Source organism: Pteropus medius, unplaced genomic scaffold (assembly GCF_902729225.1).
Source record: "Pteropus medius unplaced genomic scaffold, Ma_sr-lr_union100, whole genome shotgun sequence".
Taxonomy (NCBI): domain Eukaryota; kingdom Metazoa; phylum Chordata; class Mammalia; order Chiroptera; family Pteropodidae; genus Pteropus; species Pteropus medius.
This window is the reverse complement of record NW_024349797.1, coordinates 14655765-14671334: the sequence shown is the minus strand read 5'-3', so window position 1 is coordinate 14671334 and position 15570 is coordinate 14655765. Positions and strand designations below refer to the sequence as shown.

Genomic DNA, 15570 nt, shown 5'->3' with positions numbered 1-15570 from the left:
AAAATTCTACATATACAGTCCAAATATCTTAAGTATGGAGAATGTTTGCTAATGACTAGTCATAAGTTTAAAGCCCGTTCTTCAAGTTTTCATGACTAGGAATCTGTTTGTAGAGCTGTTAGCAATTTAAGAGCATGGTTTCAAATCCAAAAGCAAAATATTTGAAGGGTCTTGACTCAGATGGCAGTAAAACTGCTTGCATAAATAATTGGTTTAGTCAGCTTCAGGGTATTCTTTGAAACTGTTGGGTAATTGGTAGGAATTTATAACCTAAAATTTGAATTATCTTCTAAGACCTAATGAAACCGATTTTTAGGAAAGAAAGCCTTATATTATTCCTAGAATTTCTGTATTTCTGAGGTCTAGAATACAGCTAGTCAGTAGGAGTTCACAGGCCACCTTGACAACTTGGAGTTAATTAAAGGAGATAATGTATGCCAAGTGCTGGTCACTGTGCCTGGCTCCCACTCTTTGGTGTGTGTGTGTGATTTCAATCTGCCTGATCCTGTTTTGTATGTCATTATTCTTTGTTTTCTTTAAAAGAGCTCTTGGCTCATAAATTTTGCATGATTTCTCTAAAACCTTGGCTCCAAAATGGGGAAGCAGAGAGTTTAAAATTTTAGCATCCAGTTAATATCTTGTTAGTGTGAGCTTGTATATTCAGCTGTTATTGGAATTTTGACTTACCTAGTTATAAAAGAACTCACTTTCAGTATATCAAGATTCTTTAAATTATATGTAATTTGCTATGTCATCAGTTCAGGTAACTGATTTATAAATTAGTTTCCAATTTAGATCACATTTTATTTTATATTATTTTAAATCTCATCAAGCTTCCCACAAATGAAGACTCTTGGATTGATAGGTTCTATAAGAGGAATTGGTTTAGATGGTTATGAAAAAATAACATCTTTAGAGGAGATCTTTTTTCATTTTTGTTCTTTGACTTTAAGGAATTTTGTAATATTCATTGGACCTAAATAATTAATAAAAATGTTAATTGATACTTTTTTCCTCTATCATAAGTCCGAAGATATCACTTACTTAAAATTTTGAAAATATATTTTAAATTTAAAAAAAAATTTTAATTAACCAAAGTAAAACCATTACTAATTTAGGCAATAATTTAAAAAATTTTAGCCCATTGGCTAAATGTTTAAAATTTAGACTTAAATTATGTTCTGAGGATACCCTGGATATTTGTTCTCTAAATGTCTTTTTTTGCGTGTACTAATTTAATACTCCTTGCACAGAAAACTATGTAGAAATCCTTTTGTTAAAATATTTTCTAAATGCATAGGTTTAAATAGTGCATTTTTCTTACAAAATGTATATTAGTTAATAGTCTATCAAATGAAATTGTTGTTTTGTAGGCAGTTGACTGGTGGAGTTTAGGTGTTCTAATGTACGAATTGCTAACTGGAGCATCTCCTTTCACTGTCGATGGAGAAAAGAATTCCCAAGCTGAGATATCTAGGTAAGACTGGACGAAATAAAATGAATGTATTGTTACTTCAAGGGAACTGATCAAATTTCTGCCATCAGGCTGACGGAAAAAAAAAATTTTAATGGGGATAGACAAAATTATGTTCAAGTGGTTAATTTCCCGTTATGTTCAGGTAGGATGTAGGTATATAAACTTTATATTTCTTTATCATTTATGTGCCCAATTATATCTTGTTTCATAGGGTTAGTGTCATAATTTATATGTGTTCTAAAGCACTTAGTCTATTGTCTTAACCTAGTAAGTACATTGTATATCGGAAAGTTTATTCAGTGGACACTTAGTTCCCACAATTCCTTTGTGACTTTAACATAAACAGTAGTGATGTTTTTCAACTCATGGATATAGGCTCAATAGAAACAAATACCATAAAATCACTCTCTTATAGGTTATCATAGCATTATTCTATTCTTTGCCTTTATAGCAGCTCTCACAATTGCAGTGCTACATTTTTGTTTATAATTATTTGATCGACGTCTGTCTGTCCCACTAGATTGTAAGCTCTGTGAGAGCAAGGGGTATGTCTGGCTTTCATTCTCAGCGTCGTATGCCCAGGTGCCAGCACGGTGCTTTACTACGCAGAGTTCAATAAATATTTTTGGAATGCAATGAGTTAATAAACAAACAGCGATAAGACATTATACTAATTACTAGTTATGTTTTTGTCCCGTTTTCACTTGAATTTTATAACTTTGAGAACAGATTTGACATTAAAAATTAAAATTGAGACTTCCACTACTTACCAAGATGGAATAACAAGAATCGGATTTACTTTCCGACCTGAAACAATTTTTAAAATGGGCAAAACATATGAAACAACAGTATTGAAGACACTGAACACCTAGCAGTGAAGGACAGTGAACGCTGAGATGGAAAATGCACGAGGTGAGCCCGCGATTGCCTGGCTTACTGCCGTGAGAGCGTGTCCAGGCCACAGCTCAGGCCGAGCTGAGACGGAGCCGAGAGTCCAGGAAGAGCGAGGCAGCTAGAGTTTGAGGGCAGAGTGATGGAGAGGAGAACGAGGGAAAGAGAGGAGCTCTGAGTCCAGAGATCCGCAGAGGGCACCCCTCGGGCATTCAGTTAAACATGCATAGGCGCACAGGTGAGGGAACTGCTCAGTAGAGTTAAGATGTTATTTCTCTGCAAATCGTTCTGTAGTTAAACACAGTCCTAATCCCAGCAGGCCTTTTTTTTTTCCTCCTTCCTAGAAATTGACAACCTGGGTCTAAAATTCATACAGAAACGTAGAGGACCTAGAATAGCCAAATTACCTTTGAAAAAAGTAGGCCAAAGTTGATTTCAAGACTTACAGAGTACGATAGTTAAGACACTGTGATGGTGTTCCTATCAAGACAGACCAATCGTCAATGAAATAGAAACCACACAGATATAGGCAACTGATTTTTTTTTTTTTAATGAAATTGCAAAGTTAATTTGGTGGAGAAAAGATAGTCTTTTCAACAAATGATGCTGGAACCATTGGCTATCATATAGGGGAAATAATAATATCTATATCATTATATCATTCTATAAATATTTTGCAACATATAGAAAAATTAACTAAAAATAGATCATAGGCCTGAATGTAAAACCTAAAACTTGAAAATTTCTGGAAGAAAACAAAATCTTTGTGACCTTGACTTAGGTAAAGATTTCTTAGCTACAACACAAAAAGTGCAATCTATAAAAGCAAGCATCAATAAATTGTACTTCATCAAAATTTCACTCCTCGAAAGAAATTGTCAAGAAAATGGAAAGACAAGACACAGGCTGAGATAAAATTATAAATCATACCTGATAAAGAACTGGTATCTGGAATTTATAAAGAACTCTCAAAACTCAAGGGATAAAAAAAACCTCTATTTTTAAAAATGGGCAAAAAATTTGATCACCAGAGAAGATCTATGGGTGGCAAACAATCACAAGAAAAGATAACCAACATCATTAAGTCTTTAGGGAAATGCAAATTAAACCACAATAAGATACCACTATATACTCACTGGAATAGCTAAAAGTAGAGAGATTGACATTGGATTCTCCAGAGAAGCAGAACTAATTATATATATATATATACACACACACACACATACATACATACATACATACATACATACATACATACATACATACATACATACATGGAATCGGCTCACAGGATGATGGAGGCTGAGAAATCCCACCATCTGCCATCTGCAAGCTGGAGACCCAGGGAAGCCAGTGGATCCAAAGGCCTGAGAGCGAGAGGAGCCACTGGTGTAAATCTCAGTCCTGGGACAGAAGACGAGTCCCCGTTAAACAGGAAGAGACTGAATCCTCCGTTCCTCTGTTCTTTTATTTTCTGTTCAAGCCCTAAAGGGATTGGATGGTGCCCACCCACATTGGGGAGGAGATTCAAATGCTAATCTCGTGAGAAAACACTCTCATAGACATGCCCAGAAATGCTGTTTAATTTTGGCAATCTGTGGCCCAGGCATGTGACACTTAAAAGTTAATCATCACAAGTTTATCCTTTGTCAACTTCACAGCTCTGCGCATCTCCTTAAACTATACTTAATCTCCAAATAAAGATAACAAGCTCATAATTCCACCTGGTGGAGAACATGGTAAAACCAGTAAATTCCAGAAGCACGGTCCCATTCCTGCACATCACTTGCTGTGAACTGAGGTCTTTGATCAGAAGCAATGATGTATGGAATACCAAGATGGTGGATAAGGCATTCTGTAAATCCACAGATGGTAATTTTGGCAGAAGCATTGCATGCGGGGAAAGCAAATCCAGTATAAATCCACAGTAAGCATCTGTTGTAGTTAGAATGAAACACTGCTCTTTCCAATGTACTCCGTCTACCACCAGGTAGCTGGCTGATCACCCTGGAGATGGGTGCCATATGGGTTGCTCGGTTTTGGTCTTTGTTGCTGGGAGATTGAGCACTCAGCAGTGGCTAGAGCCAGGTCAGCCTTGATGAGTTAGAAGTCCATGTGTAACCTCCCCTCCCGTCACCATGAGCCCACTAGGTGGTGACGGGGTTGACTAGAGAAAGAAGCCGACTGGTGTCCACAGAACGGCTCATTCTGTCCACTTGGTTATTAAAGTCCTCTTCTGCTGAGCTTACCCTTTGACGAACATTCACATGGGGCACGAGTATCTTCACATCATTTTTCTGCCTATTCAGAGAGGTCCATCCACATACCTCTCCCTCAGATATCTTTGTCAATCAGACCTCCTTGTCACCAGTTGTTTCAATCATATTCCTTCCAAGTCTGTCAAACATTGGCCACTGCCCATTAATTGGTATAAAATCACACATCTGGCCACATAAACAGCCAGGTGCACTGCTCAAAGTTCTGCCCACTGGAAAGATTGCCCTTCACTACTGTTTTTCAAAGATGTCCCAGAAAGGAGCTGTATGCTATAGCTGTCCACTGCCAGGTGGTACCCGCATTATCATACAGCACCATCTGTAAACCCGTCCTGAGCCTTCTCATCTGTCAGCTGTCATAGGGAACTGCCCCTGAGGTCAGAGATGCAGGCTGGGGGAGAGAGGGCAGTGTAGCAGGAGTGGAGACCATGGGCATTCGGGCCACTTCTTCATGTAATTGACTTGTGCCTTCAGGGCCTGCTGAGGCCCAATCATGCATACCACTTCCCTTTGATGATGGGATGTTGCTGTGCACCCCCAACTTTATGGTTTCCTGCAACAGATAACACCCAATTTATGATGGGCGTTTCAGACTGTATATAACTTGGGGGCCCATAGTTAAGTGGTCACTAGCTGTTTCTCAAAAGGAGTGTCATTATCTGCGGGAGATGACAGGGTTTTGCTCCGAAATTCTAGGGACCTGTGCTGCAGTTCACTTATCAGGGCCTGCCAAAGGCTCTAAACAGCATCCCTATCTGCTCCTGTCACCTCAGGCACCATTGAATCTGCTGGATCATATGGCCCAAGTGGCAGAGCAGCTTGAACAGCAGCCTGAACCTGATGCAGATCCTCCTCTTGTTCTGGGCCCCACTTACCAGCACCTTTTGCGTCACTTGGTAAATGGGCTGGAGTAACGCACCCAAGTGAGAAATATGTTGCCTCCAAAATCCAAGGAGGCCCACTGGGCATTGTGCCTATTTTTTGGTTGTAGGAAGGGTCAGATGCAACAACTTAACCCTTCACCTTAGAAGAGATATCTTGACATTGTCCCACATCAGTGGACCCCTAGAAATCACTAAGAAAGAAGGCCCCTAAGTTTTAGTCAGATTTATTTTCCACCCTTGGACACACAGATGTCTTACCAATAAGTCTAGAGTATTTGCTCACTAGGTCCAATCAGCATAAAGTCAGCAATATAACGGACCAGCGTGATGTCTTATGGTAGGGAAAGGTGTTCAAGATCCTTAGAAAGGAAATTATGGATGGTTCAAGAGTTGGTATGCCCCTGTGATAGGAAAGTGAAAGTACATCGCTGGCCTTGCTAGCTGAACGCAACTCCTTTTGGTGGGCCTTATGGACAGAGACGGAGAAAAAGGCATATACCAGACCAAGAGCTGCATACCAGGTACCAAGGGATGTCTTAATATGTTCACGCAATGAAACCATATCTGGAACAGCAGCTGCAACTGGCGTTACCACCTGGTTGAAACTTAGAATTCTGTCTTCTGCACAGGCCAAACAGGCGAGTCGAATGGAGTTGTGGGAATCACCAGTCCTACATCTTTCGAGCCCTTGGCGATGGCACTAATCTCGGCAATCCCTCAGGAATGCAGTATTGCTTTTGGTTTACTGTTTTTCTAGATAGAGGCAATTCTCATGACTTCCACTTGGCCTTTCCAACCATTATTGCCCTCACTTCATAGGTCAGGGAACCAATGTGAGGATTCTGCCAGCTGCTGAGTATGTCTATTCCAATTATGTATTCTGGAACTGTGAAATAACCAAAGGATGGGTTCAGGGACCCACTGAATCCACTGTGAGATGGACCCAAGCTAAAACCCCATTGATCACCTGACCTCAACAAGCCCCTACTCTGATTGGTGAGCCCCAGTGATGTTTTAGGTCTTCCGAATGTGTCAGTTCTTGAAGGATCTGATTATTTCCTTTTCCCCAGTAAACAGTTACTCTGGCAGAAGGCTGTGAGTCTCTCCAGGGAAGGCTGGAAGAAACATTAACAGTATAAATCTTTAGGGTCCTTCCTCAAGTTGACCCACCCTCCCCTCCATTCAAGAAATTCTGGGTGTGTAAATTAGCTCAAGTGAGGGAAGAGACTGAGGGACAGTTGACTGGAGGGAGGGCAAGATTGATGACAAAGGGACACAAGGAAACTTGGAGGGTGTTGGGTATGTTTGTTATCTTGATTGTGATGGTTCCCAGGTGTAAACATGTCAAAACTTACCAAGTTGTATACTTTGTAGTTTATTGACCATCAGTTTTACTTCAATTAAAAAAAATTAATGAATCTTTTACAGGACAGATTAGGAAGTAAATAAATTCTCGCTATTCCAGCTATTTAATACTGAAGTTAAGTGATCAAGCATATTTCATGTCAAAATTATAGTTAAAATCATGCCGTTACTAAAAATTCTCAATATAACTTGGCTTATTTTAAATAGGCTTTTTGACAGTTTGAAAATGTTTCAGAATTATAGGAAACCTTGGCCATAGTCTTGAGAATTTGGGTACCCTCGCAAGGTCATACTTGTCATGATGACAGGTGCAAAGGGCGGCCTTCACCTGACGACATTAAATAGTGGCTCCTCTGACTAAGTCCCCTCATTTTGATTCCACAGACACAAACAATCTTCTTAGTTTCTTTTCTACCCCAGGTCTGCCCGTAGAGAGATGGTATATTGCTGGCTATGAGGGCAGCAACATTCTGAACCAAGTAATGTTCAAATTCAAATTGCTTTATTGCCTTTACACACCAGTCAGTTGGCATTCAGAGAGAGAAAGAGAGCTTGAATCAGATTTCTAAACTCTGAAAACGAAAGCAGATTTTTCAAGAATTTAAATAGAATGTTTTCCCTTTAATCAGTTATCCATTTTGTCCTGTTGTATTTTGTTCAAAGCTTAGTGTTAACTTAGGATTCCATAGATTTTTGTTCCTAAAATTTACAAGCAGTGTAATGACTGAATTATCTTACATTACCTTTTCCTTTCAAGATAATCATTCTAATTATCTTTCCTGATGTAAAATCTTTCATAGTCTGTTCTTTTAAAAATGTGCACCATTCAGATAAATGTATCATTTCTTGTCCCCAAATACCTTAATTATTCACCAAGCCTTTTTCTCATCATTGAATTCTTCCATTCCTTAATTATTGTCACCTTCCCTGAACTCTGCATCCTTTTTGTACTTCTTACTTGAGATGCTTCAAAATAATGTATATCCCAAGTTATCTACCTGTCCCTTGTTGTCTGCAGGTAGCCTAAAATCAGAACAGAGCTGTTTTTCTGCACATCCGATTTCACAATAAAAGAATTTAGAACGAGAATAAAACTTTCTCAGTGACGTACGACTCCCTTCATCAGCGTCCCTGACAGTCCTGTCCTTTCTGAGTGCCATCGGTGAACAGAAGGCACTATTAGATGGTTTTCAGGGAAGCCCTTCCTGTTATTGAACAACTTCGGCCATACAGCACTTTTCCCCCCTTAACATAAGCTGAAATTAGCTTCCTCTGACCTCTGCATGTCGGTGCTGGTTTTGCTGTCTAAAGAACATAGGAAAGTTGTGTTGTTTTTTTCTGGACGTTGCTTTAGGTATTCGAAGATAATCTACTAGAGTATCCCTTTTTGGTTCACTTAATTAGTCATGTGGCATCACTTCCACATTCCTCACATCTTTGTACCATTTTGGAAAAATACTAAATTGTCAGCATTAGAGATTGGAATGATTACTCTTTAGCTTTTCTGCGTGTCTATTTCTTATAGAGTGTGCATTCCTTACTGATGCGTCTCCGCTAGCCTTTCCGTGTAGAACATCGTCTTTTAGGGCTCCCTAAAAGGACATCGTCTTTTAGGGCTCCCATTACTGCTGCATGGTGGGTAACCACCCAGCCAGTGGCATCTCTACCAGCTGTCCTGCCGCCCCTCCGGGAAGGAGCCCTTTACTTGGCGGGGCTTTGATCACCATGATGATTGAATATATCAGGACACGTTCTGTTCTCAGCTCTTCCATCATCTATGACAGGGCCATTTGTCTCTTTCTCTGTCTTTGAAATGTAAAAAATATTTGCCAAGAGATGTTTATTTGATATTTCATTATCCATCAATAAAATATGTTTCTTATTGTGTTTCATTTTACTACTACAAACATAAGTTCAGGTCTAAGTGTTATCAAAATAATGATATTAAACAGAGCTCTAATTGTATTATTTAGGTCAGGAGTTGGCAAACTACAGCCCTCAGGCCAAATCTCTTCTACTGCCTGTTATTTGTGTGTCCTGTGAGCTAAGAATTGTTTTTATATTCGTAAATGGTAGAAAAAAATCAAAAGAGGAACAGTATTTTGTGACATGGGAAAATTATGTGAAATTCGAATTTCAGTGTCCATCAGTAAAGCTTTATCAGAAACGGCCATGCTTACCGTTCACACATCGTCTCTGGCTGCCTTCGTGCTCCTGCGGCGGAACTGACCACAGAGCTCACCAAGTCCAGAGTACTTATTGTCTGGTCTTGTAGTAGTGATTCATTATCCATTGCTCAAAACTTAGCGGCTTAAACCAATACACATTTATTATCTCAGAGTTTCTGTGGACCAGGAATCTGCGCACAGCTTTGCTAAGTCCTCTCCTTGCAAGGTCACCCACAGGCTGCAGTCAGTGCTGGCTGTGCCGTGGTGATCTCACGGCTCAGTCGGGAACGAATCTGCTTCCAGGTGCATGTGGTTGTTGGCAGGCTTCAGTTCCTCAGGGTTGCTGGACTGAAAGCCTCAGTTCCTCGCTGGCTGTTGGCTGTAGACCACACTTAGTCCCTGCTCTGCGGGCCCGCCAAACACGGTGCCCCGCTCCTTCTCGTCATGCAGGCTGGGGAGGTGCAGAAGTCTTCTAGCAAGGGGGAACGTTTTGTAACCTAATCACGAAAGCGGCATCCTAGCATCTTTCCTGCTTAATACCGGTTCATAAGAAGGTCTCTAGGTGCAGCATATACTGAGGAGAGGGGTTTACGCAGCGCCCCAATCCCAGGGAGGCAGTGAGCAGTCTTTGAGGACCATTTTAGACGTCTGCCTCCCACGCATCCTTTACAAAAGGTTTAGGTAATTATTTGTCCTCCTGAGAAGTGTTTTCTCTGTAGGTAATTATTTTAATACATTGATTTTGTGTGACATACTATGGTATCTTGAAACAAAATCAAGCAGTAATTTGTTGTATTTTTATATTTTATCCGTGTTAATGACACCTTGAACCTAGCTCATTTGTGTTTAAATTTTTTTGTTTCTAGATGTGTTGCTTTTAGAGTCATGTGTAGAATAATTACAAGTATCATTATTTCTCACCCTCTTTTAAGAAGAGATTCTTTTTCCTTTGACTTTCTTATACTCTTTATGTCTTTATGGTAAAATCCTTTGTTGGCATATTTTATAAAGCCTTCTTGATTCTCAATATGCTGTTTGGTTTTTTTTCTGTTCTTCCTCATTTTAGGTATTTTTGTACCTAATAGCAACATCTGTGTTCCCAGGGTTTTTCTGACTAGTTACTCCCTAAATCTGTTCATGTTTGTCACAGTAGCTATTCACCTACACATTCTTCTACGTGATGCAGTCGCAGCAGCTTCAGACTAAAGTCCAGTGATGGGAGGGTTGCAGCAGGAAGAAGAGCAGGGTGAAAATGACCCTTCCCTGGGTACCACATCCCCAGCTCCCTTTCTTGCTTCCTTTCGTCATCCTTTAGATCCGTTTACTCCTGCCTCATTGCATCATGTGCGGTAGAGCTGAATCGTACTGTATTATTAATTTGCTCTCTGAGCACTCTCGGAGGGCGAGGGGAAGTGGGGGGTTTTAGAGCCCCAAATAAAACATAGGGCTGGGAGTACCAACGAGGTTCACATGGGCCGAGCATAGAAGAAAATAGCTTTCAGATGGTGGGAAACACCCACCGGGGTCTGCAGACAGGAGGCTCTGGACTCCCTGGCATCCTTGGCAGTCTGTGTGTCGCTCTCAGTGGGTCGCGACCTTGTAAATGAAATTTATTCTATTGTTCCTATTCTAAAAGCAGTGTTTATTATTTTACAACATGCATAAGAGGAAAATAGTAATAGCACCTAGAGAGAAACATTGCTAATATCTCTTTTTAGTCTGTTCACATATATAATGTTGTGCTCATGCTAGAAATAAAATTTCATATATATAATGTTGTGCTCATGCTAGAAATAAAATTTTCTCTAAATTTAAAAGCATTCTCTGATTACAGACATTTTGTAAATATAACTTTGTAATGGCTATATAATATACCAGTGAGTAAATACAGCATGATATGCTTTACATAGTATGCTTTACTCCCCTAATGTTGGACAAAAATTTAGAATAAGTGTAGTTTACTGAAAACTCCTTCTAACTCAGGCAGGCATATAGGAGATTCTATAATTCTGGTACCACATGAGAACCGGGGAGTGAAAGTCAACAACATTAAGTCACGAAATAGGAAAGATCGTGAACTTTTAAAGGGAGGACAAATACAAATAAACAACTCGTGAGAATGTATGCCATCTGCAAAAAAGTGGAAAAGTTATTTGCAAGCGTCTATTGAAACTGAAGAAGAAAGATCCTGAGTGAACAGAACAAGAGAAACCCTATTCCCTTAGAGCTTGTATTTTAGATGGGAGAGGTAAATGATAGACAAATAAATATCGAATGGCCTGTAAATTCCATGCATAAAAATAAAGGCAAGTGATAAGAGAATGTGAGAAAACAGCTAGTTTCGTTAGGATGGTCAGAGATGGCCACTCTGATAGGATGACACTTCGGTGGAGACCTTAGCGACGAGATGAGCATTGCCCATGACTGTTAGTGCCGTTGATCTAAGGGCCATTGGTACTTTCCTGTTATATATGGTGACATTGGTTAACGAAATCCAATAAGTTTTGAGTGAGCAGTTCAACAGTGAGTCATATATGTATTGCACTGTGTGTTCACCACCCATAGTTAGATTTCTTTCTGTCACCACATATTTGACCCCTTTTACTTTTTTATTGGGACAGTTCTTTACTGCTATATTTTAGTGAACATACAAAACACGTGTGCAGAATTTCACTGGTTCACTTTTTCCACCACATTTTATTATGAAAAATTTCATCTATTACAGTGGATACCTATATACTCACTGCCATGATTCTACCATGAATATTCTACCATCCTTGCTTATTATATATCGACCCATCTATCCATCCTCCTGTCTATCATAGGTTTAGTTTTCATCTTGATTCCCCTACCCTTTACTACATAAATTCTTAAGCTAATCAGTTGTGAATTTCTTTTACCACAGGAGTTTTCAGAAACTTAACATTCATGAATAGGAAGAAATTTTATATTAATTTTTATATTATTGTAAATTTTAATTTTATTTCATTTTTCTTTTTACAAGTAATTCCTCAATCCATTTGGACTTTATTTGGGGTTGTGGCATAAGGCAAGGGTCCTGCTTTATTTATTTCCCAAACAACTGGTCCCCCCGCCCCCAACACATTTGTCGAACAGTGCTGCCTTCCTTATGTTGACTGGTCACTTTTTAAAAACAATGTAAGTTTTTCTATATGCTTCGATATTTTCAAGTAGTCTCTTCCGTTCACTTGATTTGACTGTTAATTTACTTTGCTAGCACTTTACTTTTACAATTTTGTTATATAATACATTTATAATACAGTTATAATACATATATAATATGTGGTTAGGCAAACCCTCCCCAATTATTCTTTTACAAAATTTTCTTAGCTATGTTCTGTGCTTACTCTTGTAAATAAATATTAATGTTATCCATATTCTAAAATATCTGCCTGAAATTTTTATTCATATATATTTCTTGCTTTTCTGAAAGGACTCTTTGCTCGTCTGTGAAACAGGGACAGAAATAGTGGCCTTTCGATAGGATTGTTGTGTGGATTAAATAACATACACGAGAAGAGTTCAGTGTGATCGACTCAGAGCCTGGTCCGATTTTACAGAGGGCTCTGTGATTTATTTAGAAGCAAGAAGAAACCGCTCTAGGTTATTAACTAGTTCAGAAATCAAGTATATTGGAAGAGGTAAAGCCGTAGCAACACCTGACAACTGTCTCCCGCTCTTGCTGCGAGATGCTCCAGTTCTGTGAGGACAGGCATCGTGGGACTCTGCCTGTGTCCCCGCTTCCGCCGTGCGGTCGTGCACAGCCACGTGTTCTAGGACTCAGACTGGCGTTCATACTCACGGGGCGTAATAGGCTGCAATCTGGCACTGGTTTTACTGAGCTTTCTAAGATACAGGTCAGGAAACAGTGCATCAGCATGACAGCATCAAACGTGTCCTCACCAGAAGTGCTTTCAACCACCTGCCTGGTTGAAACGACACACTCATGAGACCAAGTGGGTGGGTGTGGGCCATCTCGCCACGGGAAGCTTAATACAGGAACTGTATCTTTTAACCCCCATGGGCACAGCTTACGACACCCCACAGGAACACCACTGGAGATAAGAGAGAACACAAAGAAGCTTGTATTTTCCGAAAGGGTTTTAAATAGTCCTGGACCAGAAATCCCTCCGGGCCTGTGTGACTGCTCATACGTCTCAGCCAGGCACAGTTCACCCTTCAGGGGTGACTTCGCAATAACCGGGCATGGCTGACATTTCACATTTATCTTGACCCAGTATGTTTCAAGGAAACAACATAAGAAGGTGAATCTAAGATCATCTTCTTGGGAAGAGAGGATTTAAGCCTGCTGTGAGCTCTCTCCTTCCCACCCCACCTCCATTTCCAGTCCTGTTCCTGGCATGCAGCTTCCTACCAGGGAGAGGCTTCAGAACGCGCCAGTTAAGGAAACCCTGTGCCACTCCATTTACGGAGACAGCAGGTAGCCTAAGTGCTGTTCCTTCTGCGAGGCTCCTGCTTTCACCTCTCAAGCTGGAGTGGGTCTCGTCAGCATCCGCCGGAGTCTCCTCCTGCTGGTTCTGTCCATGTCTCTCAGGGTAGGTGAGGATTTGGGGCTGTCACTGGTCGTTCTCCATGTTCCCTCATTCTGTTTTCAACAAGAATTCCTCCAGATTTCTGCTCAGTTTCTTCCTGGTCTGATCTCTGCCTCATCTGAGTCTCAAACTCTAGTCCCCTGCACAGGGCACCTGCCACACACCCAGGTTGCACACCAGGGCTGCTGTTTGTGCCCAGACCGCCTCCTGGAGGTGTTCGCAGGCCTCTTTCTGCTCCTCTCTCCAGTCTGGGCATCTAGATGGGGCCATTCCTGATCTTGGGTGCTCACTGCTCTCTCGATGCCCTTCCTTTTGTGTCTGGACCCAGCGTGTTTGACATGACTGACCACACCTTTCCCCAATGCCCAGTACAAAGTAGACTCCGGTAAACGTCAGATGACTCAGGTTTAGGAAGTAATTGACGATGTGGAGTTAGTACCTCAGGTGACGTCAGCCAAGGGCTTATTTCTTTACCCTGATTCAGAAAAGTGAATGTCAGCAACAGCGTATCTATAGCTGGATCCTTTTATACCACTAATTCTTGCCTGCAAAGGTACATGAAAAGTGGAGAAAATGGAAAAGCCTATGCTTATTTTTTCCTAAGAGACAGGGCTCCTGGTTTCTCTGTCAGATATGCCCGCGCCTGATCTGAGCAGGGATTTTCTCTATTGCTGAAAACCCCGATGAGCAGTGAGCAATGGGATAATTCTAAAGAATCACACAGAAAAGAGCATACTGCTTATCTTTTTACTGGTTCTGTCATTTTTTTTTAGGTTCCCAGGATGGACTGCTAGAAGTAGAATTAGCTTTGAAATGAACAACATTGCTAGAGTTTTAGTCAAAAATTACAGTTGTATCATTTCACAGATTCTCAGTGGCTACTTGCTACCATCTCTGTGTTTATTTTCTTGGTGGGTTGCCTTAGAAGGAGAGAGTATTACAGTAGCTCATTTTAGCAAGCATTTGCCATGTTCCCTGAGCTGTGCTTAGCGTTGTACATCGTGTCTTAACTCATTCAGGCATCTTAATACCCATTTTAGGTAGGTATTGTTATCCCCATTTTCCAGTCGAGGAAACCGTGGTACAAAGAGAGTAATGATCTCAAAGTCACATGGCCAGTAAGCAGCAGAGCTTATTGAACTCTGAGTTTGGATGCAATCTGGCTCCAAAGTTCATGTTCTTATGACACTACACTGTCTCTTACAAATATATTATCTGTTTTTGTTCCATAGCAATTACTCCTATTTTAATTCACAAGAGGGTATCTTTTTGCAAACTCAAAATAGTAGAGCAACTGTTTCTTTCCATGTATACTGTGGTCAGCTTCTTAATTTTAATCAATTCATTCCATTATTTCTTTCTCATTAAATTACTGATCTGGCTTTTAAGGGGGCAAAGGTACATTGATTAGATCGATTAGATTGATTAGATTGATTTCTTCTGTAACCTTAGAATAAATGCAAATATTTCAGCAAGAACCTTGGTTATCTTAATTGTTAATCTTCTATAATAATGTTGAGCAGGTTTCACTCTGTTTTTTGAGTGCCACTTGTCTTCTAGGGCTTGCCTGCGTATTTCATTGTAGCAGGTAATGAAGCAGATGCTTTCATCCCATGACAAGCCTCCAGCTCTAGTGCTCATTTTCAGATATCAAGTTGAGCCATATCCAAGTGGTTCTGGCTCTCTCTGCCTTCATCCTCCTTCTTTCTGCGTTCCCGCTGGCCCCTTATGTTCGCTGGCACACAGGGAAAGAGATGTGAGGCGGGTATGGTCGGGGTTCTCTTTTGTCCTTTCAAATCTGAGTGCTGAACTCCCTTCCCTAAATTTCTTAAGAGTTATGTCCAGTGTGAAATCTTTGATCATAGCGTCTAGTCCACAGATAGGAAGTCTAATCTAGCCCCAAGCCTTCCTTTTTCTTTTTCTCCAAGTAAATAT

General features: G+C 40.4%; 1 protein-coding gene across 1 annotated transcript in view; it reads left to right on the top strand.

The window, feature by feature from the left end:
- The window catches only part of RPS6KA5 (ribosomal protein S6 kinase A5), a 143864-nt gene that overhangs the window by 101121 nt on the left and 27173 nt on the right, over positions 1–15570 (top strand). The window contains exons 7-9 of the mRNA XM_039884352.1: positions 1374–1477; positions 3660–3901; positions 5341–5540. Coding sequence (XP_039740286.1) covers positions 1374–1477; positions 3660–3901; positions 5341–5540 — 546 coding nt within the window. The remainder of the gene's footprint in view (positions 1–1373; positions 1478–3659; positions 3902–5340; positions 5541–15570) is intronic.